At 38.7% G+C, this 25,582-nt stretch overlaps 1 protein-coding gene across 3 annotated transcripts; it reads right to left on the reverse strand.

Moving 5' to 3' along the window:
* Positions 1–8,481: 8,481 nt before the first annotated feature.
* znf296 (zinc finger protein 296) lies at positions 8,482–25,563 on the reverse strand. 3 transcript variants are annotated; one of them, XM_051870309.1, is made up of 3 exons: positions 25,322–25,563; positions 20,555–20,887; positions 8,482–12,174 (listed from the first exon to the last, which is right to left on the reverse strand). In XM_051870309.1, the coding sequence occupies exons 1-3, from the start codon at positions 25,371–25,373 to the stop codon at positions 10,667–10,669; spliced, it is 1,893 nt and encodes a 630-aa protein (XP_051726269.1). In that variant the 5' UTR covers positions 25,374–25,563; the 3' UTR covers positions 8,482–10,666. The 3 variants fall into 3 exon arrangements, with proteins under 3 accessions (XP_051726269.1, XP_051726268.1, XP_051726270.1); XM_051870308.1 differs by having other exon boundaries at positions 8,482–12,177; positions 25,322–25,548; XM_051870310.1 differs by lacking the exon at positions 25,322–25,563 and adding an exon at positions 12,607–12,668 and having other exon boundaries at positions 8,482–12,177; positions 20,555–20,672.
* Positions 25,564–25,582: the final 19 nt, after the last annotated feature.

Below are 25,582 nucleotides of genomic sequence, written 5' to 3' on the forward strand. Positions count from 1 at the left end.
TTTTTCTTGTCAGTATCACATGCAGTTTGTTTGGGAGGTTATTAAGGAGTGGCATACAACTCTTGTGTGTGTGAGAGAGAGAGAGCATGTATGTGGGAAAGCAGAGGTGTTGCATAGATGTCATTTCACCTAATTTGACCTTATTTGTGGCCACATTTGTACCAGGGCTTGAACTATGTAAAGTCTTACCACAGTTTCTATATATAGTCAATTTCTAAATTTATCGGAGCTTGTTTTCACCACTGAATAAAAAAAATAAAAAGATGATTGCAACTTTTAATTTCACAATTCTGACTCCCCCCCCTGCAATAAAAATCAGAATTGTGAGATTAAAAGTCACAATCATCTTCTTTTTTTTTTTTATTTAGTGGTGGAAATAAGCGAATTTACCTTTTAAAAGCAAAGTATTTAGCAAGGATGCAATAAATTAATCATAAGTGACATTAAAGACATTGATAATGTTACTAAAGATTTCTGTCAAATAAATGCTGTGCTTTTGAACTTTCTATATTCATTAAAGAATTCGGAGAAAAAAAAAGTATCACAGTTTCCACAAAAATATTAAGCAGCTCAACTGTTTTCAACATTGATAATAATAATGTTTCTTGGACACCAAATCAGCATATCAAAATGAATTCTAAGGGATCATGTGACACTGAAGAATGAAATAATGGCTGCAGAAAATGAAATATAAATTAATTTAAATCATATATTCAATCAGTCAATCAATCAATTACTGGTTTAAAAGGATAGTTCACCCAAAGATTACAATTCTGTCATATTCATATTTAAAAATGGTGTATTTCACCAGGTTTGCTCTTTTTAAGTTATGCTTTCCAACAAAAAATTCTCCTCTGAAAATATACCATACCCTATAGGGACATGGTGATGGAAAAAATATGAGATGGAAGAAAAAATTATATGTCAGTGCTCTGGCATTCTCTTGCGCAAATGTTTTGCTTTCTGCCGAGATATTTTGCGAGAAACTTTTCGCAGTACGGAGCCCCTAAAGGGACAAATGGATGAAAAGAAAATATGAGATGGGCCCTATTTTAAGCACGTAGTCTAAAGTGCACGCCGCAAGTGCACTAAGGGCGTGTCCGAATCCACTTATGCTAGTTTAATGACGGGAAAAATGGTCTGCGCGCCCGGTGCATGGTCTAAAAGGATTGTCCCTATTTTCTTAATGAGTCATGGGTGTGTTTGGGGCATAACGTGCACGCAATAAACCAATCAGAGTCTTATCTCCCATTCCCTTTAAAAGCCAGTTGTGCTCGTGCCATGGTGGATTCGCTATTTACATGGCAGAATTTGCAAGCGGAAAACTGAACGCTTCTCTAGCGAGGAAACGGATTTACACGCACGCTTTAACCTCACGCGCGAGCAGACCATCTACGGGACAAGCCGGATTCCACCAAAGCGTTTTTATATTTATAATCTTTTACATTGTAATCCTTTTATTTTTAATATTTGACATGTTTGTGTGCTGCTGCACGTACCTGTGTGTGTAACAAGCAGAGTGTATGTGTATCTTTAAATAACAAAAAAATATTGCGGCATTGACTTTAGACCAGGTTTAAGTTGGTCAATGGCGCAGTCATTTTCAGTTTCCTCAAAATAGTAACACGCCAACAATGCGCCTCGTTTTCAGACCAGCACGCTATGGGCGCACAGATGGGTGCTAGAGTTGTCAAAAGTACAGACTTCGGTACCTAGTCGGTACTGAAATTTTAAAAAAGTGACGCTTTGAGCGCTGTTGAGCGGATTCGTAAACACCTCTGATTGGCCATTGTGTTCACATGCTCATCAGATATGTCTGTGATTGGCTACAATGATCAACACTGTAAAAACATAGTAAAAAGTCATCAATGACGCTCTTCACTGCGCGCTTACACAGATACACACGGGAGCACTTGAAAGCAGGCGTCTATCACGGACCAGTCCACTGATAGACGCCTGCTTTCAAACGCTCCCGCTTTTAAAACGCTTTCAAATTCAAACACTTCCATGTGCTTGTGAAGCCAATCACAGACATATCCGATGAATGCGTCAACACAATGGCCAATCAGAGGTTTTTACGAATCCACTCAACAGCGTCACATTTTTAAAATTTCAGTACCGACAGGTACCGAAGTCGGTACTTTTGACAACTCTAATGCAAATGCATTTGCTATTTAAACAACGTAACCTTTTAAACTCTTTGTGAGTGAACACAAAGTTTTTCAGTGAAACGCAAAAGATTTTGCAAGGGAATGCAAAAGCATTGATGAAAATTTTTCCTCCATCTCATATTTCTTTCCTTCACCATGTCCCTATAGAGCCTCCGTACAAAGTTTCTCAGGGGAATGCCAAAGTTTTGCAAGTGAACGCAAAGTTAATCGGTGGGAATGCGAATGTTTTGCGAGTGAACGCAAAAGTTTTAAAATATATATTTTTCCTCCCATCTCATTTCCCTGAATTTGTTTTTGGAGAAAAATCATTGATCATTGGATTTGGAAAATATGACATGCCAAACCACTTCCACCACAGCCGCTGGGAATGTGACAGTTCTGAGCATCAGCCCTAACAGGATTATCACCTTGTTTTTTGTGGTGAGATGGGTCATGTTTAAACCCATATTTGCGGCTGCTCCCTCCACGACACTGTCACCCGTTCATCCAGCACAGACTATTTGTGGACAGCTGGACTGTTGTCTTCCTCTCCCACGCAAGGCCACAAAAACATCGCTGCGGCAGGGGGGGTAATTTTAGGGTTCAGGTTTCTCTCTGTGGTCCTTGCGGAGGAAAGGAGGGACGTTACCACAATGAGGAGGAGGAGGATGATATTGGATGCAGGTTTGGGAACAAGGATAAAGAAACACTTGAGAGCTTTTCTGTGGTTTATCCCATTCACACAACCTTCCTCACTGATGCTGTCACACCAGAAATGGTCCTGTGGGAAGAAAGACGAGGAATTTAGTGGCACTTCTTCATAAAATGTAATTAACAGGTTTTTAAAACATAAAATAATAGGTCTCTGTACCATAATTGCATATATACTATCTCTATTAAGCTTGTCCAGCAGTAGACCTCAGTCATTCATCCACATAAAGCGCCGTGGATGCACAACCCTCCTAATAATGCAGTGATATGCAGCTATTTAATAGCATACAGATGTGTATGTGATATGATCTACTATCCGTAAATCTACCAGTCTGCCAATCACCAACCGTCTTACAATTCACATCAGGTTTCATGAGAACTGGTTTGGCATCTTTTGATCTTTCTATGAAAGAAAGTGATTTCAGGCGGAAACAGCAGCAGTTAGAGCAGAAGTCCATGACCTCTAGAGAGATTGCTGTGTTACTGCAGAGGGCCTGCAAATCACTGTTTGATCTGAAACACATATTTGTGAAAAAAAAAAAAAAAAAAATACAGTAAGTGCTAAAAATACAACTGAGGTTTAAAAATTCAGCTAAATATTGTTGTTTCTCCTACATTGTATTTTTACATTAAAGCTTTATTAAATAATATTTTTTAAATATGAAAAATTAAATAATAAATATTCAAAATAAATGTACCCTTACCCTAATACTGCAGTTTAATCATCATAACACAATTATTATAATATAATTATAATATAATTTAAAAATATAAATATAATAATAAATTTAATACAAAAATATGAGAAATTAAAATAAATTAATATAATACTTTATAAATTAAAAAATAAATGTACTCTTACCCTAATAAATACAGGCGATGAATCAATATGCATACAAATTATTATTGTTATGCAGTTTAATCATCATAACACAAATGTAAAATTATCTATAAATAATAAAATATATAAAAAATACAATTAGAAATAAAAAAAATTAAATGTACCCATATACTAACACTGTAGTTTATTCATCATAAGACAATTATTATATTATTATATGATAAATTAAAATAAATTAATTTAATATAATATTTGATCAATTAAAAAATAAAGGTACTCTTACCCTAATAAATACAGGTGATAAATCAATATGCATACAAATTATTATTTTTTATAATTTATATTATCTATAAATAATAAAATATATAAAAAATTCAATTAGAAATAAAACAAATTAAATGTACCCTTATTCTAATCTATCCAGGTGATTACCCAGGTGAAATCAATACATATAAAAATATAATTTTAATGTATATGGTTTAAGCATCATAACACAAATGTAAAACATTTGTAAATTATAATGCAAATATATGGAAAATTAAATAATAAAATAAATATACCCTTACCCTAATTATTACAGGTGATAAATAAATGAATAAAAAGTATTATTTTTATGCTTTTGCAATGTAATCCTCATCATAACACAAATCCAAAAACATTTATAAATAATAGAACATTATAAAAAATGATAATAATTGAATAAAATAAAAATAAAAATAAATTAAACCCTAATAAATACAACTGATGAATCAATATTATTTTATTACAATATTACATTGACCCATATGCAATTTAAACATCATAACACAATATGTAAACATGTGAATATGGCGCTATATGTGTGTTAAAAGACAGACAGATCTGCTTTATTACAGTATAACAGGGCGTCCCTTCTCTGTCTCTCTATCTAAAGGGGTCATTGGCCTGATTTCTGTCAGTATCTGCCATTAAGAAAGTCTTGAGAGCATTGTGAAGACATGTATAATGAATTCAGACAACTCCCACCAAACAGGTTTCATGAGACCCCAAAACCACAAACTTTCTCTTCTCACCCGGAAACAGTGCTGGTTATTGTGGTCTGTGCTTGAACTCAAAACACATCTCAAAGTCCATGCGCACCTGCAGGTTTGAACGGTCAGTTACCCATCACCACGCCCTGATGTTGTGATTGGTCAGTGAAGATAAACACAGGCCAGTTCCAGCTCAGAAGGGCGACGTGTTAGAGAAAACGCGCAGAGAGGCGGCCCGAAAGAGACAAAGGGCACCTGGGAATGTTTTCATCTGCCAGAGGCCATCTTAACTCGCAGAAGCTCGTGTTACATTATGTAATTGGGACTGTGCGGCCACCAAATGGTGCGTGGCTGAGGTGGGTGTATAAGGTTTTGATAGAGCAGAAGCGATGCAGGTCCCAGGGCGATCACCTTTGATTCAGAGAATCAGGAATTTTTTGCTGAATTACCAGTTGTAAATGACGTTTTAGAGCCCTCCCTTACGCTTCGCTATCTTTCTCTCATTCTCCGAAACAGCGATAATTGGAGATGGGTGAGAGCTACATATGGTCCCTTCAATCCAACCTCCCCCAGCCCAGGCTGAAAGCTCATTAAAAAGGTTGCTTGTTAATGAGCTATAGGGATCATAAAGCGTCCCTCTCATTAGAGGGGCCAGAGATACCGGCGTGAAGGTTTTGTCCCATTACAAAAGAAAAGAGCTGTTAAGATGACTCTGCTCCCCCTTGGTTTCTCAAAATCCTCAGACTCCCATCAGTTTCAATCCCAGAACTCCTTTCCGGCTTCGTCTTTCTCTCTCCAGATGTATACCTGCAAACTCAATAGAGGTGAAAAAGTGACATGTTTACGAACTAAATTGTTGGAGGGGAAGTTTGGGTGCCCAGGAGAAAATTTCTGTGATTTTAACATGTAAACGAAGCATTCTGGTGCACTCTGACAATGGAAAACAACATTTGCTTCAAGTAAAAAATAAAAAAATTAAAAAATATTGACACTAGGGCTGGGCATTGACACAAATTTCACAATTGGATTTGATTTAGATTCAGAAGCTTGCGATTTGATTAACTTCGATTCAATATTGATTAATTTGGGGCTTATCAGGTACAGTAGGGGAGATTGGGGTAAGATGAGCCATTTTTGGTCCTCAAGATAAGGGAAAATTAAGCAGAAGTATAATGAAAGTATCTTAAGTAATTTCAGGATGTTTCCTATCATTTTAAATGATCAGAATACATCTATGACAAAGGGTTCTAAAAATATGGCTTCTTATAAAAAAGTGTTCATGTGGCTCAATTTACCCCAGGTTAGGGGTAAGTTGATCCGAGTCAGCAGGTGTAAACTGACCATCTGAATCAAACCCATTTTTTAGATTGTAAAGATAATTTACCTCTTTTAAAAACTAATTTAATAATCAAATTTCTGTTTACAAATATTCATATTTCTTTTCTTAAAGTTAACTTAAACAACATAAAACCAACCAAATGAAGTTGAAATTTCAATATCTTTAATTATTTGCATTTCTGAAACAGTATGTTGAACACCAAAGTTGTAACCTTCCCATAAACAGACTAAACGGAGTTTGTTGAGTAAAATTAAATAAAAACTAGAATGAATGAATAAATGTCACTGAAACTAATAAATATTTTAGTCAAAAGGTTCTTGACATGGTAGTTTTTCTGCAATGTCGACCATGTTAGGCCATTAGGGGCTATAGATGGAAAGATATATTGTATATGATTAAGCATCTTCTGGTTCATATCAGAGAAGGATTTGGTGTACTTGTACACTGTTCCTATCAAATAAACTCAAAAAAAAAAAAAAAGACAAAATAAACCAGTTGCGTAATATTACATGGAAATTATACCAGTTTATACTTCAGAGATTTAACTTAACTTCAGTGCCTTAAGTAAGTTAAAACGCTGACTCAATTTACCCCACAGCATTTGGCTCACTTTGCCCCATAGCTGCCATTTTAGGAAAAGCTAGCTAGCTTACCAATTCAGGCTAATATTTAGCTAAATGACTTGCATGGTTTTCTATGTTGCTAAATCACCAATATGCATCATAAATATTTTTAGACCTTGACAAATTTGCTTTGATGAAACAGCCATTACATCTGTTATTTTAAAATCTTACTTTGACAAGCCAAAAACAGTTTTTAAAGTAAATAAGCGACTTACACTCCTCCCATGTGCTTCTCCTTTTCACAGTCCGGCAGAAATGATGGGTGGTTCCAAAATATATGGTCACATGACAATAAAAGTTTACGGTCGCCAAGATACAGGGGGTGGGTCAACTTACCCACTGGCTCATCTTACCCCACTCTCCGCTACATGGCAAATTTCCTCAAAGAAAACAATTATCTCTCAACTAATGCTGTAAACTATACAGGGAAACACCGGTTGGTACATTATTATAATAATTAAAGGTTACAATTAATTGATTTGTAAGCTACTTACATATAAATTACAAATAAGTTTTTATAATAACATTATAATACATTTTTTTTTATACATAATTATGTTTCTACTCGTTTTTATACAGGCCTAAACATTTAAATGGTGGCTGTCATAAAACGGATTTATATCAAAGTACCTATCAAGGAAAGTCCGTTCACTCGGCGGCCATATTTGCAACACCTCCGGGCAGCTATTTCGGCCATCCAAGACCAAGTCCAGTCTATTTGAATGGGGGAATCCTGAAATCTCAAAAACTGCTCAGCGAACTCACAATTAAATAACATATTTCAAATCAACAACAAAATCTGACATGAACTGTTCCATAAATGATGATTCTTATGCTCAAATTAGCGTTAAAAAAGTTTATTTTTCAGGCTAGACTAGCCAATGCGCATGTGCGGTCCTATAAGCGCGAGTCTCAGGTTTCTATGGGAACTGGAGCTTCTAACGGCAGCTGCAGTGACGCAATGACTTAATCAATTAGCGATTGGCTCTTCTACTTAGAAGGCGGGACGCCATATTGCGCGTTGCAGTTTCTCCCATTCATAACTAATAGGAGTGAACCGTATTTCTATATCTATAGTCTTTGTTTATATTCAGTATTGAAGAACATGTTGAATACATAATAGACTAGCCTATAGTGCATATTCAGCGAAAGGCTCCTCTCTAAGTTCATTTTTGTAGCTGACTAATGAGTTTTTGGACATTGAACAGCTTTTCTGAGGTAAATATGACAGTAAATGTGACATTTTTACAAGCTGTTTTATTGACGCCTTTCCGCGGTTGATACACATGATACGGATTTCGGTAAATTGTACTGTATCTTTCAACATACCTTCGGATGTTCATTCAAGTTTATTTCGTGTTGTAACCAGTAAAGCGGAAGAGATGGTCAGTTCACGTTCGCTCTGCTTCAAGATCTGTCAAGCCACAGAGTGCCAAGAAAGATCGAGACACCTGAAGAGAAGTCTGTGGTCTCCCATTTTCGGACCATGTAGATTCAAAATGGTGAATTGGCAGATGTATTACTTTTTAAATGCGTCATCAACGTGACAATCTCATCTTTTCCATCAACCCCTGTTCCTTGAAGGCCAACCTGAATGACCCAGTGTTTTAGTCAGATATGACTGTACTGCTAACGGACTATGACTCAACAACAATAGCCGTTAGAAGAGAGCAGTTCATCTGTGCAAATACTGGTGAATTTGTGATGTAATCTGAGACATGTAGCGGCAGGTTCGACTTCACCGTTCGTGCCGTCACACTTTCTGGTTCTCACATACTCTCTCTCTCACACACACACACACACCCTCTGACTTTGCCTCAGTCTTTTAATTATTGTACAAATATGCATAATAATACAAAATACACAAAGTGGTGGGCTACACAGGGAGAAATCACATAAGACATGACATATTTCATCAACAGAAATGATTATAACAATATACAGAGGACAAAAAGAGCTTTGTTTTCGCTGCTCCCTGAAGAAACGGACAACTGGATGTCCAACTATTTTCACATTTGTTAATACAAAAAAAAATAGAAAAAATGCTTTTTTTAAATTCCATTTGATGACTTATTCTACCATTTTTGAACCACACAAACATAAACTGTAACATAACAGTTCCCTGACGTTGATAATAATACAAAACTGTAACAAAGCAGACTTTCCCTGTATAGATTTATCAGATATCTGGTCTCTAACTCTTTCTCACATAAACACAAACAAACACAAGTGCTCTCTCAGTGGGTTCACCATTCAACAGCACTGTTTCCCAATCAGAAACGAGGCTTTTCATTCCACAACCTGGAGAAACCATTGACAAAAAGAAATTAAACGTTTCATAGTATTTCTATGTGCTCGGGCAGTAAAACAAATGTCTGTAAACAGACTAAACAGGCTCACAAAATACAAAATGAATGTGTTGTGCAGTAGAGTGGCTATATAAACATTTTTGTGGAATATGTTGCACAAACTAAAATATACATTTACACAATTTTGACATTCTAAATGATAAACTAAATGGCAAACAAATGCACTTTAACAGTGATATGTGACAGTGAACATGTATTGCCACAGACCCAATCAGTCCAATTTAATATACAGTATCAAAAAAGCAAACGACCCTGTCAGATAGTTGAGAAAACACAAGCTCAAATTCATCTATTGTCATCTGTGCAAGTCATACTCTTACTACACTGATGTAGACCAAGGGTGTCCAATTCTGTTCCTGGATGGCCGCCATCTTGCAGAGATTAGCTCCGACCTGCCTGAAAGTTTATCAAAGGTCCATTTCAGGTGTTTAATTAAAGGGTTAGTTCGTACAAAAATGAAATTTCTGTCATTAATTACCTACCCTTATGTTGTTCCAAACCTGTAAGACTTTCGTTCATCTTCGGAACACAAATTAAGATATTTTTGATGAAATCCAAGATTTTTTTTTTATCCCCCCATAGAAAGCAATGTAATTACCATTATTAAAGGTCCAGAAAGGTATTAAAGACATCGTTTAAAATAGTTCATGTGACTACAGTGGTTCAACCTTAATGTTATGAAGCGATGAGAATACTTTTTGTGCGCGAAACAAAAATAACTTTATTCAACAATTTCCTTGTAGTTACATTAATTATCATCGTTATTTTTGTTTTGTATTTGTGCACAAAAAGTATTCTTGTTTCTTCATAACATTAAGGTTGAACCACTGTAGTCACGTTGACTATTTTAATGATGTCTTTACTACTTTTCTGGACCTCGAATGTTGTAATTTCACTGCTTTCTATGGGAGATTAAAAAAAAAAAAAACCTTCTCGGATTTCATCAAAAATATCTTAATTTGTGTCCGAAGATGAACAGGTCTTGCGGGTTTGGAACGACATGAGGATACGCGATTAATTACAGAAATTTCATTTTTGGGTGAACTAACCCTTTAAGGTTGGAGCCAAACTCTGCAGGACACTAGCCCTCCAAGAGCAGGATTGGACATCCCTGATGTAGACCATTCCCTTTTTTGTCACACACAGATTTTTATGAACCATGAACCTTTAAGGCTCTGTGGTAGAGTGCCACAACAGTGTAAACCCAAGGTGTCCACTTCAGAATTGCAAAATCACATTGACAGATCTCCTGCTGTCCGATTGTCTTTTGGGCTCAACAAAAGGCTCAAATGATTTGTAACCATCTCCGTATACTCTGACTATGCTCTACTAGTCAAAATGTAATGTTCTGGGTACCATGTGCCTTGACAACGGTGGTTGGGACTAAGAGTTCAGAAGTCTTTCAATATTGCATGTCAGGCTTTAACAGTAGGCACTTGTACTGATATGAGAATTTATCAAGTCTCGTTCAGTGCCAGCATCACTCCCTAGAGTGACTGAGGTCAAGGCGGGTAAGGTCTTCTTGGTTTTTTGATAAGATGCGCATACTGAGTCAAGGGCAGAAGATCGTCATGTTTGGTGGTTTTGGTCATAAGAGTGTCATGTTCAGAAGTGCTGCTATTTTTATACTGCGGTTTCACCCAGAGCCGCAGTACTGCCTGTTTCTTCAGAGGAAGGGGCCTCTTCAGCACTGACCCTCATTTCAGCGTCCTCTTCTTTGAGCTCCACATTAGATTCTTTGATGGGAGCTCCTGATTTATCTCCTATGGAGTCATCCTCCATTTTGATATTGAGGCCGTTGTAATCGGCAAGCAAGCCCTGGCTGTAGGCACCGGCACTAGCGTGAGTGAGTCCGTGGACCTTCTTGAGGTGTTTCTCCAGCGTGGCATAGACGGTAAACGGGACAGAGCAAAGCTGACACTGAAAGGGGGCGCGTGTCCCGCGGGCACCATGTGTTTTCATGTGGCGTGTGAGCTTGCTGCTCTGCGCGCAGGCGTAGCTGCAGAGTCCGCAGCGGTACGGTCTTTCGCCCGTGTGGCTGCGCCGGTGGACCGTAAGGTTGCTGCTGTTACGGAAACACTTTCCGCAAAATTCGCAAGCCTCTTCTTTTTTCTTCTTGCCCCCTCCGCTGGTGACCTGCCTCCTTTCGTTCTCCTGCTGCCAGTCCTGGACTATCTCCACTGCCTCCACCTCTTGCTCCCATTCGCCTTGAGGACGATCTTCCCGTTCGGGGCGCTTTGGTGTGCAGTTCCCGCTGGCAATCCCACTCTCGCCACTTCCACCTGTATCTCCGCTCTCCAGAGAGCCCTCCGAGGGGCTGCCATAGGGAGAGGGATGTTGAGGATCACCTTGACCCTCTTCTTCTGCTTCTCTCAGAGGCTGGTAGTACCGCAGCAGATTGCGATCCGCAGCCCTGGACTGAGAAGATATCAAGATCAGGCTGGTACCTCCTGGATGCTTTCCAGCTTCCAAGCTGGCTCCATGACCACCGGAAATATCATTATCTCCCTGTCCAGAAAGCTTTCTGTCTTCATCCGCACTGACAAGGCTGGGATCAGATGTTTCCTGTCCAGAACGACGGTGGCTTCTCATGTGTCGTGCAAGTTCGCCACTCTGGGAGAACGTGAGCTGGCACAGACCACAGTGGTAGGGCCTATCACAGGCGTGAGTGCGGCGGTGGGCGGACAGGCTGCGCAATGACTGAAAGCCTTGGCCGCACAGCTGGCAGGAGAAGGCTGTGTGAAGAGGTGGAGTGGAGTGGGGAAAAGGCGAAGCGGCCGGTGGAGACGGGGATGGGGAAGGTACCACTCCGCCATTGTTGCAGCTAACCTCCGCCAGGCGCTGTAAACACATGGAGAAGTTCAGGCCCTGCAGGTCGCGTGGTGCAGGGGTGGAGCTGTGGGGAGGCTTGTGAGGGCGGATTGATCTCTGGGAGGACGGCTGGAATGCAGAGGCCAGTGTGGCGCCCAGGTGACGTGGATCCATTGTGGCCGGCGGTTTTGATGTCTGCGTGGTGGTGTCGTCCTCCACCTGGTAGATGCTGAGAGAATGTGCATTCTGAGCATGCTGGAGGAGAGTCCATGCGCTGGAGAACATACACTGACACACCTGGCAGGTGAAAATGGAGGGCTCTTCTGTTTTGGAAAGGAAGAGAGAGAGAGAGAGAGAGAGAGAGAGAGAGAGAGAGAGAGAGAGAGAGAGAGAGAGTAAATTAATTTATTAGTCAAACAAACACCTAAAAACTACATTTACTCAATACAAATCACCCAAAACCAGTGTTAGGGAAAGTTACCTTTAAAAGTAATGGGTTACAATATTGCGTTACTCCCTAAAAAAGTAACTAATTGCATTACTTAGTTACTTTTTATGGAAAGTAATGCATTACATTACTTTTGCGTTACTTTTTCTCACCTGGGCTGGGCTTACTTGTGTTTTTTAATAACAAAAGTTATATTTTTGGGAAATGTAAAGGCCCTTTCAAACCAAAAATGAAATGAATAAGCCTCAGGCTGAAGGTAATGCAAATTCATGCCTGTACAGTAGAGGGGGCAGCTCAAACAAACCTTTTAGCTGTGCTGCCATTCTGGATTAAAGAAGAACAGGACGAAGAAGAAAGTTCAACACTCTTACTCCAGCAATAAAAACAAAACAAAAAAAAGAAACAAATGTGATATTTAACTAAAGTCATTTTTGCTTATTCATATGGTTGAATTTGATCATTGAAGGTCAGCAGCAAAGACATTGGTTAATAAAGTGAGATTAAATACATAAAGTATATTTGTGTTATTTAACATATTTAATTATTGTACTTTGCATAATATTATGAGTATGCATTTCACAGACTTTAAGTGAGATGAGTAAATGCATTTTCACAATTAGTCTAGAACTACAATAAGGTTCACACACAACGCCTCTGCACTTACTTTTGATTTCTCTCAACGTGGGGACAGGAGAGCTGTCAGTCAATAAATGAGAAAACAAAGTAACTTGCGTTACTTATTTGAAAAAGTAACTCAGATATTTTGTTGTAAATTTACTTTACTAGTTACTTGGAAAAAGTAATCTGATTACGTAACTGTAATGCAGTACTCCCAACACTGCTCAAAACACACTAACAGATGCCATTTTTTAAAATAGCAGTACATTTCAGGAAAGAATACCAAACTTGTTTGACAAGTAAATGGTCCACAACATGCATATATCTCTAACTGATGAGGTCCATTGACTGAATCTGCATTTCCAGGTTTTGTGAATGTCCATACTAAAAATGCAAACAAACAGAGCCTTTCTCACGCTATAGAACCCTGTATATATCTAACAAAATATGCTTAGTGGACTGGAAAGACGTCTATCATGACGACATGAAAATGAAACCGCAGAAAGAAAAGATTGGAGGCGAACTTGGTCATTTACAGAAAACAGAGCAAAACAGGTAAAACCACAAATACTTGAGAAAACAGGGCAGGTTCAGTCCATGGCAATGTTCAGAAAAGAATGCTAACATACTTCTTACGGCATATAGCACAGGCCACAATATATAATGCAGAACACTACATTAAATTTAACAGTATGTTGAATGCAACAATAAATGTTTCATTCAGCTGTCACATGACCTACATACTTTGCATGCTTTGATATCATCTTAGAGATTATATGGTTTAGTTTATATAGTAGTTTTAATCAGATTTTGTGCCAGTCCTATAAAAATTATAAAGAAAGAGGATTTTTCCTTATGATTTTAGAGTGAAATGTGACCTGGTCATGTTTTAGTGCTAATCACCTTACTAAAATAATCCAAGTATTATGCTGCAGTAAACACAGCCCAAAACTCATCCTCCTGACCTACTGCATCACCTCTCGAGAACACGATTTCCTCATTTGTCTAATTTTTCAGGCAAATTTTTTTTAGGAAAAGCTGCATGTCACAAACCCCTGCAGGTGTCAGAGCAATAATGAGCTGGTAATAGCGCCGCTGTTGAGTCAGACCAGAGCAGAAAGGCTCGCCTGATTAAAGGTGTGCTCACAGGAGAGCCGGATGACTGCGGAGAGAAAGATTGAGACAGAAGCAAATGAGCACGGATGGGCTCCTTCAGCAGCTCTGGAGGTATTTTTAAACGTGGTTAGCTTTGTCTCTATTTCAGAGAGCCGCTCGCCAATTAAGCTGCAAATTGCTAATTAGCGGAACGGGGCAAACGAAGGTTTTATGCAAATGAGTCCTGACTCAGCCTCCTTGATAAATGGGGCCTGTCTGCAAAGAGGATCCCAAAACAGGAAAATTCATTTCATTTTTTCCATTCTCTTACAAAGGGTTCAAAGCAGAGTGCTATAAGCCTCTTTTACATATCCTCAAGTCAAAATCCTTCTGCATTTTATTGGGAGGGGGGGCAAAGAAGAAGAAGATTAAAAAGAGCCTCTCTTATTCTCTTCTTTCGTACTCTGTGCCTGGAGAAGAACGGGAGTCAAAAAGCAAGAAGCAGATCTCTGAGCCTCAGGGACGGAGGTTAAAACAGGGGAAAGATAGAAGAAACGGGTTTAATTTAAGAACAAAAAGAAATAGCTGCACAGGTCATGAAAAACAACAGAAAAATCATCACCCCTGTGACTGCACCTTCGCCCCCTCCGAACAACACCCCTTCTGCCTCCAAATCTCTCCCTCGGGTGGAGGGTGCGAGGAGGGGTGGAGGGGCTTTTGTCTCAGGGTCTTGGAGTGAAACACAATACCCAGCCTGTCTCTCTCTCTCTCTCTTTCCTCTCCCTTTCTTTCATTCTTTCCCCTCACTCTTTTTGTAAGGATTCCCATTTGGCCCAGGGTAGCAATTGCATATTAAGCAGAAGCAATAACCGCTAATTAAAAATGCAGATTGGCTGAGAGCGCTAACGAGCAGCAGGCAGAATCTTCTCTCTCTAGGGAACAGAGGGAGAGAGAGAGAGAATAAAGGGACAGTTGAAATGAAGAGCAAAGAGACGGCTGGAGGAAATAAAAATAAGACTATTGATACATTGTCTAAACTAATTCAATAATCCATTCCACTGAACTGCTGTCTCCAAAATCTCTGTGTCACTGTTTTACACCCACACATAAGCACACACAATCCTGTCTGATGGTTTGTGGGTTAACTGATTTTTCATTGGATGAGTCAAAATGAAAGCGCAAATACGACGTGCATACAAAACGCCCTCATCCAAGCAGCACAAAAATGTATCCTTTTAGGGACCAAGAGATGCCAAGAATTGGGCTACTCTTAAACACCGTCACCGATACATTTGTTGTTGTTGTGAGGGTTTGGTGCATTTAAACAGCACAAATTAGATTCATTTAAAGTCCCCCTGCGGTGAAAATCAGGTTTTAAATGTTGTTTGTAAGTCTATGTGGCATTTTTAAGACAAACCATGTGCAAATTCATAAGTCAACACCATTGTTGAGTATTTTCTCCTTAAAACTGCAGCGATCTAAAGACAGTTTCAAAAACGTGGTTTGAAATCGCTGGTGTTTCTTACGTCACAAACTACCTTGTAACCAATCACGTCAATGTGTGATCGTCAACGAGTGGATCTCTGAGCTGGTGTGAGTGAGTCAGGCGGGGCTAATTTGCATATTCATAGAACCGCGTATACTAAATGAGGCAAGGGTGTAGAGTTACATTCAAGTTATTTTGAGGCATGAAGAAATTTAAGGAAATAAACATTTAAATATGTCATTTTGGTGATCAAAGATGAGTTTTAAGGGATAAAATTATTGACTACAGGGGGACTAATAAAAAAAAAAAAAACGTACTAAAAATGGAAAAGTTTTTCCTTTGCATTTTCCGTAACAACATCATCAAAATGATCCCGGTTCACACGGATCCGCAAAAATGACTAAAAACGCTGTATTATTCATGTCAGGCCAGTAGTTGGCGACGTCACTTTGTAAAGAAACACTACGTGCCTATTGACTGAACACTTAATACACATGATGTCACTGTTTTCACAAATTCACATTTAAAAAAAAAAAAAAAAAAAAAAAACGGTATCATTTTCAGAAACTTGAACTTTGAAACACTTTTTCAAAGTTCGAGTTTTCAGGCCCCTAAAATGCCTTTGTCATGTAAATGAATGGCCAAATTAATGTTTTTTTTTTTTGTTTTTTTTTTGGCTGAAAATGGTGTTGTGTAATTAATTATTTTACTTTTATAATTATAATTTTATTTTATAATTATTTTATTATTTTACATTTACCCAAGTTCTATCTTAATAACTAACAACTGATGCCAAAAAAAAAGGGTTCAAGCATGTACACGTCACCCACTAATACATTAAACAACACAGTAAATTTACAGGTGAAAGTGCAGAAATAAGGTAGATAGGTATGACCGATATTAAAATTCTGATAAGCTGATATTTTAACATGTGAACATTTGAAAATGGCCAAAGACAGATAAGCTGATATTAAAATTCTATATTATTTTGTAGAAATAAATTAAGACACTAAAAACTAAAATCAATTGTTTTAAATGCTGAATATAGGAATCACAACATTATAATACAGTATGAAAATAGATATTCATTTAGAGATTGTGTGTTAGCTCACGGCAAAGGTAAATTAAACGAAAAAAAAAAAAAAAAATCAGGGAAATGAGTATTTACAATTAAATAACCAATATGGTACTGATATATTCTGAAACTACATGTAACACAAGTAAAATACATCTGGTAAATATGACATTGGCTTTTCCAGGCTCCACTTTTCTTCTATGGTTATGAACTTGGCATTTTTTAAACTTTGTTATTTTTAATATAGAGAACCTATATTATATGTCATGCCTATTCCTACAAATAAATGCAAAATAGTTAAAAGTTAGTTTTGGAGTGGCATTCACTACCTCTCAAACGTTTGGGGTCAGTAATTTGCAGTAATCTTTTATTCAGCAAGGATGCATTTAGTTGATCAAAAGTAACAGTAAAGACTTTCAAAATTGTTTCAAAATATTACTAGTTCAAATAAATGCTGTTCAACAAACATTTTGAACACTGATAATAATAACAATAATAAGAAGAAAAAGAAGAAATATTACTTACGCATCAAATTCAGCATCACAGAAATAAAATTACATTAAAAAGAAAGTTATTTTAAAGTGTAAAAATATTTCAATATTACGGTTTTATAAATGCAAATAAATGCAGCCTTGATATGCATAATAAGAGATTTCTTTCAAAAATATAAAAAAAAAAAAAAAAATCTCACCTACCACTAATTTTTGAACGGCAGTGTATATTCTTGCATTGGACTGTTTTTGTCATGCAGACTTGGCAACCCTGACATGTCAGATAAAACAAATTATCATTCACTATTTCACTTTTATTACTTTGAACTGTCTTTCAGGCAAAAGTTAAACACTTCAAACAGTTCCATATCAGACTCAATCTTTGTTTCTGATGCCTCAAAATCTTTGTCTCAATAATAACCCAAGACTGTTGACAGTGAGGAAGTAACACATTAGCATATTTTGCACCTCTCACCCTGGCCCCTTTTTTCAGCAACATATACCTTTCACACACAAAAAAAGCATAAGGGAATGAACCCAGAGAATCAAGAAACGTGGACGGACGGAAGCAGAGCATGAAAAGGAAGGAAGCACAAACGTGTACGTATAGGAGGGAGTGACCCAAAAGCAAGAGTTTGTTTTGTTGATAACAATCAATCGTAATCATTTGCTTGCCTTTATAAACAGTCTGTAATGATAAACTAATAAATGTTTGCTTTGCTCATGGTGTAGGATGAAAGAATCCTGCCCATATGAGGAAGCAGTTCAGGTCACGGTTCAATAGCATCACACTAAGAAACACCAACACCTGCACAGGCCGATTCCCGTTACGGCCGACTACTGCACTGAAAAACACTCAAGCAGCTTTAACACACACACACACACACACACACACACACACACTACTATGACACACACACACACCCACCAACATCCTGTTTAACAGTCGAAAGAGTTCAATGTTTCATACAGATTCTTCTTTACAATCTTAAAAAATTGGTTTATTGTCATCTTTGCTTCCATGAAGAACCTTCAACATCCATGGAAAATTTCCATCGCAGAAAAGGTTAATCAGATAAGAGGTACACGATTGTGGTAAAAATAAAAATAAAATCTAATTTGGATTTTTCTGATTGCGATTAAAAAAACGTTTTCAGGATTGCTGTGCTTGTTTGTAGGGCTTCACAAATCGGCCAAAAATGTGTGGCTATAAAATAATAATAATAATTATTATTATTATTATTATTATTGCTAAAAAATATGAACACTACTAAATAAAAGAAAAATATTACTATTGTAAAACTTCACTCTAAAATTTAAAAAATGAGTATTAAGAGGGGACCTATAATGCCCCTTTTACAAGATGTAATATAAGTCTCTGGTGTCCCCAGAATGTGTCTGTGAAGTTTCAGCTCAAAATACCCCACAGATCATTTATTATAGCTTGTCAAATTTGCCCCTATGTGGGTGTGAGCAAAAACACAGTTTTTGTGTGTGCCCCTTTAAATGCAAATGAGCTGCTGCTCCTGACCGCTTTCCAAAAGAGGGCGGAGCTTTAACAGCTCACTCTTCAGTTGCTCAACAACAACAAAGCCGGAGAATCTCACGCAGCAAAAAAGACGATTCTCAGTAATGGTGTTCAGCCTTACATTGTTCAAACCGGAGTCGACACTGATGGAGAGACTCAGGAAGAAGTTACAACTTTTAGAATGAAACTGGACGTTTCTGAATGGTTAGTGGATAAATTTATGTTGTTGCTGTGGAGTTGATTCAACTCATCGACTAGCATGTGCCGTCATGTTAATCTACTACAACAACTCTTGCTCTTCTCTAAACTTTCATCCCCTTTGTTGAGTGTTCTCGGGGGCAGGGTTTATTTAAATTTTGGGGTTTGTGATGTCATTAACCCAGGAAAAAGCTCACTGTAGTCCCTACCAGCTGTTTGTTGTAGTCCTTAAACAGAGAATTTTGTAAAAGAAGATATCCCCCTTTCCATTGAACATTGAGCATCACAGATGTTGATTATGCTCAAACAGCAACATTTTATTTTGATGGAAAACCTAATTTCCTGTGAACTGAGATGCTCTGATCCCGCTCGCAGAATCACTCTCAAACACGCAGAGCAGCCTTTGCGATTTGATAATAATGTCATATCGCGGTTTCGGTTTTATTTTGACTAATTGTGAAGCCCTACTTCATATTATTAAAATGTTCTTCACATTAAGAAAAAAAATGGTTATTTGGTCACTGAAAGATTATTTGGGAAACCCAAAATGTTTTTTCTATGGTATCGCTGCAAAACCCCTCTTTTGAGACCTTTATTTTTAAGGCCCTGTTTACACCTGGTATTAAGATGTGTTTTTGTCAATCGGATCACAAGTGGATGATGATAAATACAGGTGTAAACAGGGTGTAAAATGCTTTGAGCTTGACCACTTGCAACCAGAGTTAGTAGAAAACGCATTCAACCAGATTGCTTTCGTAGTGTAAACGCTCATGTGGTCGAATGTGTTCGAACAAACACAAAAGACCACCTACTCTCTGCCTTCTGACCTAATGGGTAAACATTATGGGGATTTAAACTTTGTCGGCTGAAGACCCAAGTTTGGTTTAAAGATGAAAAAGGTACCAAGCACAATGTTCTCTCGCCATTCCTGATTTCCAACAAGTGCTAACCGTGTTCGCGCGGCTGTCAGAGCAGAAACATAAGCTGCTGTTATCCGTGTTTTTCCATCACTTCCGAGCGAGTTCATATGTAAATCGCACAAGCTTATTTTGTCCATTAGATTGAAAGATCTGAAAAAACCCATACATTTACCCGGCCATAAACCCTCCCCTCAAAGAAATCAGGACAGAAATGGTTGAAAGTGGACAAAAGAGACAGATTAAAACACCAGAATCTGTCTGCCTCGTCTGCTTGTGATCCGATCGACCAAAACTCATCTTAATATCAGGTGTAAACAGGGCCTAAGAGTGTATGGTGCATCAACACGAGCACATTTCACATTTCACGACTTTATTTTGAAGAGTGCAGTGAGAGGACGGGAGCGATGCAATTCACAAAGGACTCTGGGAATAACACCCCATGTCAGCACCTGCTATGACTGACAGTGCAGGAATAATGAGGGGTTTGAGGAAAGCGTGTGTGTGTGTGCGAGAGCTCTGGGAGTTGTGTAGTTTGGTGGCCTGACTGTGCTGTGTTTACCTGGCCACTTCACCTGAGAGACAGAGCTAAGGAGATGCTCAGGTGTGCTCAGGTGCCTTTCCACTGTCCCCCAGGGTGCATGTATAAGTGTACGTTTGCTCACGTGTGTAGCAGAACTACCTATCCCTTCCACACAATTAAGCCCGGCGTCTCTAACTCTCCAACTCACCAAGGCCTCAGCGCCACAGCAACGGCGGCCTAATGAGCCGGACTGGGGACGAGGTTGTTAAATGAGGGGACAGTTTTACAAAAAAAAGACACTAATTAGCACCTAGAACTCACCGGCTCGGTTGGCCTCCACCCTCACACCTGGCTCTTCCTTCCATCTCCTGTCCGTCATCCGCCGGAGCTCCACGTATCCCGCCTCCACCTGTGTTCCTTGGCCGCACTGCAGCGTCCGATTGGCCGGAGAGGGAGGGGTGTGGCCCTGAGGCTGGGCTCTGGCTGTGCTGCATCCACCCTGTTTGTGCTGGATGAAGGTGAGGATGTGGGCCAGCGGGAACGCCTGACCACACTGGCCACATGTCAACAGGTCACGGCCTCCATCTTCAGGCTGAGGCATCCGCTCAGGTGACGGCAAGGAGACGCCGGGGATGACTGAGGAATCCGGAGCGTCTGTGAGCAGAACAAGACAATAACGCTGTAAAAATACTTAACCCTGGGTCATTCTAAACCCTGGGTTAAAGAGTTAAAGAAACCCTGGGTTATAGTGCTGTGCGAGCAGAAACGAGGCCTCTCGACTGATTGCTAATGAGCGCGACACACGTCTCGAGAGCAGCGGAACTTTTATTATGCCACAGTCGCCGTTTCCGCTTCTTCCGGTCAAGCGTACGTGGGGTAACGCAGCACTGTTTTATCATATTAGATACATTTGTGTGTTGAAAGTTGTTATAATAGTACTCTGCGTTCGCTCGGTGGCTACTATGAGACACTTGTTGCACACTGCAGTAAGCTAGATCAATATTAGGCATGGTAAAACATGGTAAATCAAGAAAACGAGATTTAAACAAGACTTACTGTGTTGAGCTATATAACAATGATTAGTTTTCTGTCGATTAATGTGTCCAAACAGTTGCTCACGTCTAATAAAACACATAAACGCATAAAGCGTCTTTGGTGTTTCCATGGTTTCTACAAAATAAAACCGGAAACCGAGGGTAACGCGGGTATGATGTCATTGATAGGCGACACACGGACACGGTCCGTGTCCTGGTTAAAATTGCTTATTTCTTTGGATTTAAACATTCTTGGAATCATTTGGGATAATGTAAGTACACAAATCAACAAAATATATAACATCGTTCTAGTGGTTTTTGAATATTTTAATCCATATTGGGCCATTTGTTCAAAAAGTTGAATCTGGATCAGAATGATCTGGATTTGGAAATCCCATGTTTCGCCAGGATCAGGTAATCCATCTTACTTTTGTGCTGGTTTTTCAAAGCAAAATTGGATTGGATCACCCTGATCCAGATACACACTTTTTAAGAATACCAAATCTGGATTACTAGCGCTCTACGGAGCCTCTAAAGGGACATGGTGATTGAAAAAATATGAGATGGGGGGAAAAAAATATTTCTCAGAAAAGTTTTGTGTAGCGTTCGCAAAGAACTTTTGACTGGTTCATCTCTTATGATTGAGCCAATGTAGTTTACAGCGATAAAAAAAAAAAAAAAAATCACTTTAAAATATAATATTTTTGTTTGATATTTACTGTTTGGGGATTATTTCATGTCGCCAAATCTCTTTTTTTACTTTACTGTAAGATACCGAAAGGCTTAATAAGTAGCCTAATGTCTACTTCTATTCTATTACTTTAACAGGTAAACTAATCAAGAGCAAAATAAAATTTGTGTATGTATATTACATGATAAAAATAATGTATCATTGTTACATATTTGTTCCTGAAATCCATCCTTCTGCTGGGGTCACCCTTCTTTTTGGATCAAAGGTATCCCAATCTTACTAAAAAGTTTTAAACAACACAAACTGATGATTTGATCCAGATCAAAACCAAGATTGGATTTTGTGATCTAATCTGATTGCAGAATCTTTTTTTTACATTTCGAACAATCCATTTTCAAGATATGATCCAATCCGATCAGATTACTTTTGAACAACTGGCCCCTGGTTATAAACCGACATTTCACACCGTACATTCCCAAACCTAAACATCCCTAAACACTCCTATTTGCATACTTGCAAAGTCAATGTCAGTGATTGGACGAACGCAGCAAGCAACCTGTTTGTATAAAGGCTCTAGCATTTCGCGTACTTATATTATGTATTTCCAATTGTATCATCAGTGAATGGACTTTTTTTTAGAACTATAAAAAGGTAAGAATGAAGCGATCACTTCTTTACTACAATTGATGCGTTTTCTGTCACCATTTAGCATCGTTTCCTTCAAACGCTGAAACTACAACACAGGGTGTTTCTGTCATTGTCCAAAGCATGTGAATATGAGGTACATCTGTTACTGTTACATTCTAACACCGCTTCGTTTCACACGGGACATGTTTGGCACCGCAATGCTCTGGAGCAGAGCTTCATAACCTGGGTAAAAAGTGGTGCCAACCCCGCTTCTAAATAAAAGCAGGGTTTAGAACGATGATAACCTGGGGTTAAGCGCAGTGCAGTCTTTCGGGAGTCTTGAAATGACCAAACTGAGTGGCTTTGCAACAACTTTGTTTCTCTTCTAATGTGCTACTTTCAGTTCTCTGCATTTGTCGGCGTACTGCTAAACTGTCACCATCAGCACGGCTCTGTCTGGTCAGCAGATACTGACCACTTCCTGTGTCTCTGCCACCGAGGTCTGCCTTGCACAGGAAGCAGTGCGATGCAGCTCCGACCTGCTTGAGCAATTCGCCCATCAGTGCACGCTGACATATCAGGCACTTTGCACTGTAGTCGTCCTGCCACGCTCACAAGTCTGCTGATATAGGCAAGGTGTCTTTCACACCACTCATAACTCATCTGTTGCAGTATGTAAATCAAGCCAGGTCAAAACTAAGCCAAACAGGATTTTGAAAATGAAAATAAATGAAAATAAAGTCTACTTTTTAATATTTTTCTAGAGTCTAAAGTGAAAGTCACTTTCATATTTTGTCCCACAGTCCATCCAATGCCATTTTTACACTGCAAAGGTGGCACAGAAGCTGCATATGCGCTACAAAAAGTGCATTTAAACACTGATTATTGCTGCACAGAGGTGAAATAAATGCAATTACACAAGAATTGCATGTTTTTTAAAAAATATGAATGTATGAATATAGAAACATTATACTACAAATAGCTACTCTGCAACGTTTAAGGCTGCTGCATTTCATTTACACAGAAGCAAAGCAGCATCAGGGCCGCCTAGGATGGATCAAACTACATATTTTACGCAGAATTTCATTTTTATTCACAATGAATTTGGCGCAGACACAGATCCTGCTCAGAGCACCTTTAACTTGACTGTAAAAAGGCGAGTTAAGAGCGGAACTTGCCCTTTGACCTGGGTGCCGCTGCTGTGGTCATGGACTCCAGAGCGAGCGAGCGCGCGCACACACACAAACACACACACACACACCTACAGCCTGGACTGGATCCACCTGCCCGGGCTAGGCTGTCCATGCCGATGCAGGTACAGACAGTCCGGGAAGGGGAGGATTTCACCAGTGGTTACTCAAAAATGTCACCTTTCCTGTTTCAACAGCTCTGGTTGTTTGTGCCGACACGCAAAAGGCGCGGCTGCTCTCTCTCACAAATTAGTGACTGGAAGTCCGACTCATTTAAGTGAATCGGTTCTTTCGAGCAATTCGTTTTACGCGTTTAGCGGATGTTTTCATGTTATCACGTGGTCCTTGACATCTCGTTTACATGCTGCTCAGTCTAAAATCGATCAGTAAAGCCATATGTAAAAACATATTGCGGTTTATCATTATTACGGATGTTTATTATAATTTCATACGTCTCAGTTCAGTTGTATGATTCAGTTAATAAAAAAAACAAAGTCATTTAAAACCTTTACTTTCATTGTAACACTAAAATTAACAAATAAAATAGTTAGTAAATAAATAAATGTTAATAAAATGCAATGAAGTAAAACCAAACGTATCCGTGTTGATAAAACGGTCATAGCTACGTTACGAATAAATAAATAATGTCAAGAAAATGTAGTGAAGTAAAGCCAAAATTATCTGTGTTGATAAAACGGTCATAGCTACATTACGAAAACGTTTACTAAAATATTTATGCCATTCGGCTATTAAAGTAACGTTGCCCCGTCAGTCAAATCTTTTATTCAACCGATTCATTGAACAGATTCGACTCAAAAGAACATTCACGAATCGGACTCCGCTAACGCACACACACATCAAACTAGAGTCTTGTGGTCAGGTGAGGCACGCACAGCTGCCCACAGTTAGAAGATAAAACAAACAACAAAAAGATTCTGTCATGATCAAAACAATATTTCATATCCGATCATGCTGACTATGTTTATCAATCAATTATTAATATCAGTAAACAACAACAGCAAAAATACTGGAAGTGAACTTGTCAGCAGGTAAAATTACGAGTGCCATCCGAGAATGAGGGTTTGTGTAAAAATATGAAAACTAATGGTAAAAATTAAAAAAAGTAGCCACTAAGGTATGAGTGACGACACCAAAACATAAAGATATCGTGAAGATGCAATAAGGAAGTGCAATGTTATTGCTCCAACTCGATCACTAAGGAACTTCAACCTAAAACCTTAAGTATCCTATACACATTTAACACAGATTGATTACGATACAATACTTCTCGCCAGCAACACATATAAATAAAAAAAACATGAGGCTATGTTATCATTTCAACTCCAATGTCAAGTTCTGGACACGCACTGAACCACAAACCACGTGAAAAGTTATTAGCATACATTGCATTGATTACGCGTTATTGGTTATTGATTACTCATACTCTTATTCTCACTGTCCCACATTATCCATATGCGGTTCTCCGTGAATATATGTTGGGTTTTATCGTTTAAATGTGAATAAAGTTGTCTTAAATCCAGCTTACCTTGCATTGCGCTCAGGTGTTGCGGTCTGCTGCCGAGTTTTCGTCTGGACATAGTGAGAGAAGATCCTCTAAAACTACACCAGAACTAAACGGACACTATAAATCTCATAAAACAGCAATGATGTGTGACTTGACTGTCGTTCGGTGCTGAGCCCGTCAGTATTCAAGTTCACACTGTCTGCTGGCCCTACAGGAGGAGGAGGAGGAGGGCACGAGCAACGCCTCCAGCCCTTCAGCCCGCCCATCATCATCCTCCTCCTC

This window comes from Ctenopharyngodon idella, chromosome 18 (assembly GCF_019924925.1).
Source record: "Ctenopharyngodon idella isolate HZGC_01 chromosome 18, HZGC01, whole genome shotgun sequence".
Taxonomy (NCBI): Eukaryota; Metazoa; Chordata; class Actinopteri; order Cypriniformes; family Xenocyprididae; genus Ctenopharyngodon; species Ctenopharyngodon idella.

Coding starts and splice junctions, on each gene's coding strand:
- znf296 (XM_051870308.1), bottom strand. CDS start 25,373: ATGTCCAGACGAAAACTCGGCAGCAGACCGCAACACCTGAGCGCAATG. Junction 20,888..25,321: donor ACACCTGAGCGCAATGCAAG/GTAAGCTGGATT, acceptor TTCTGCTCACAG/ACGCTCCGGATTCCTCAGTC. Junction 12,178..20,554: donor GGTGGAGGCCAACCGAGCCG/GTGAGTTCTAGG, acceptor TTTCCAAAACAG/AAGAGCCCTCCATTTTCACC.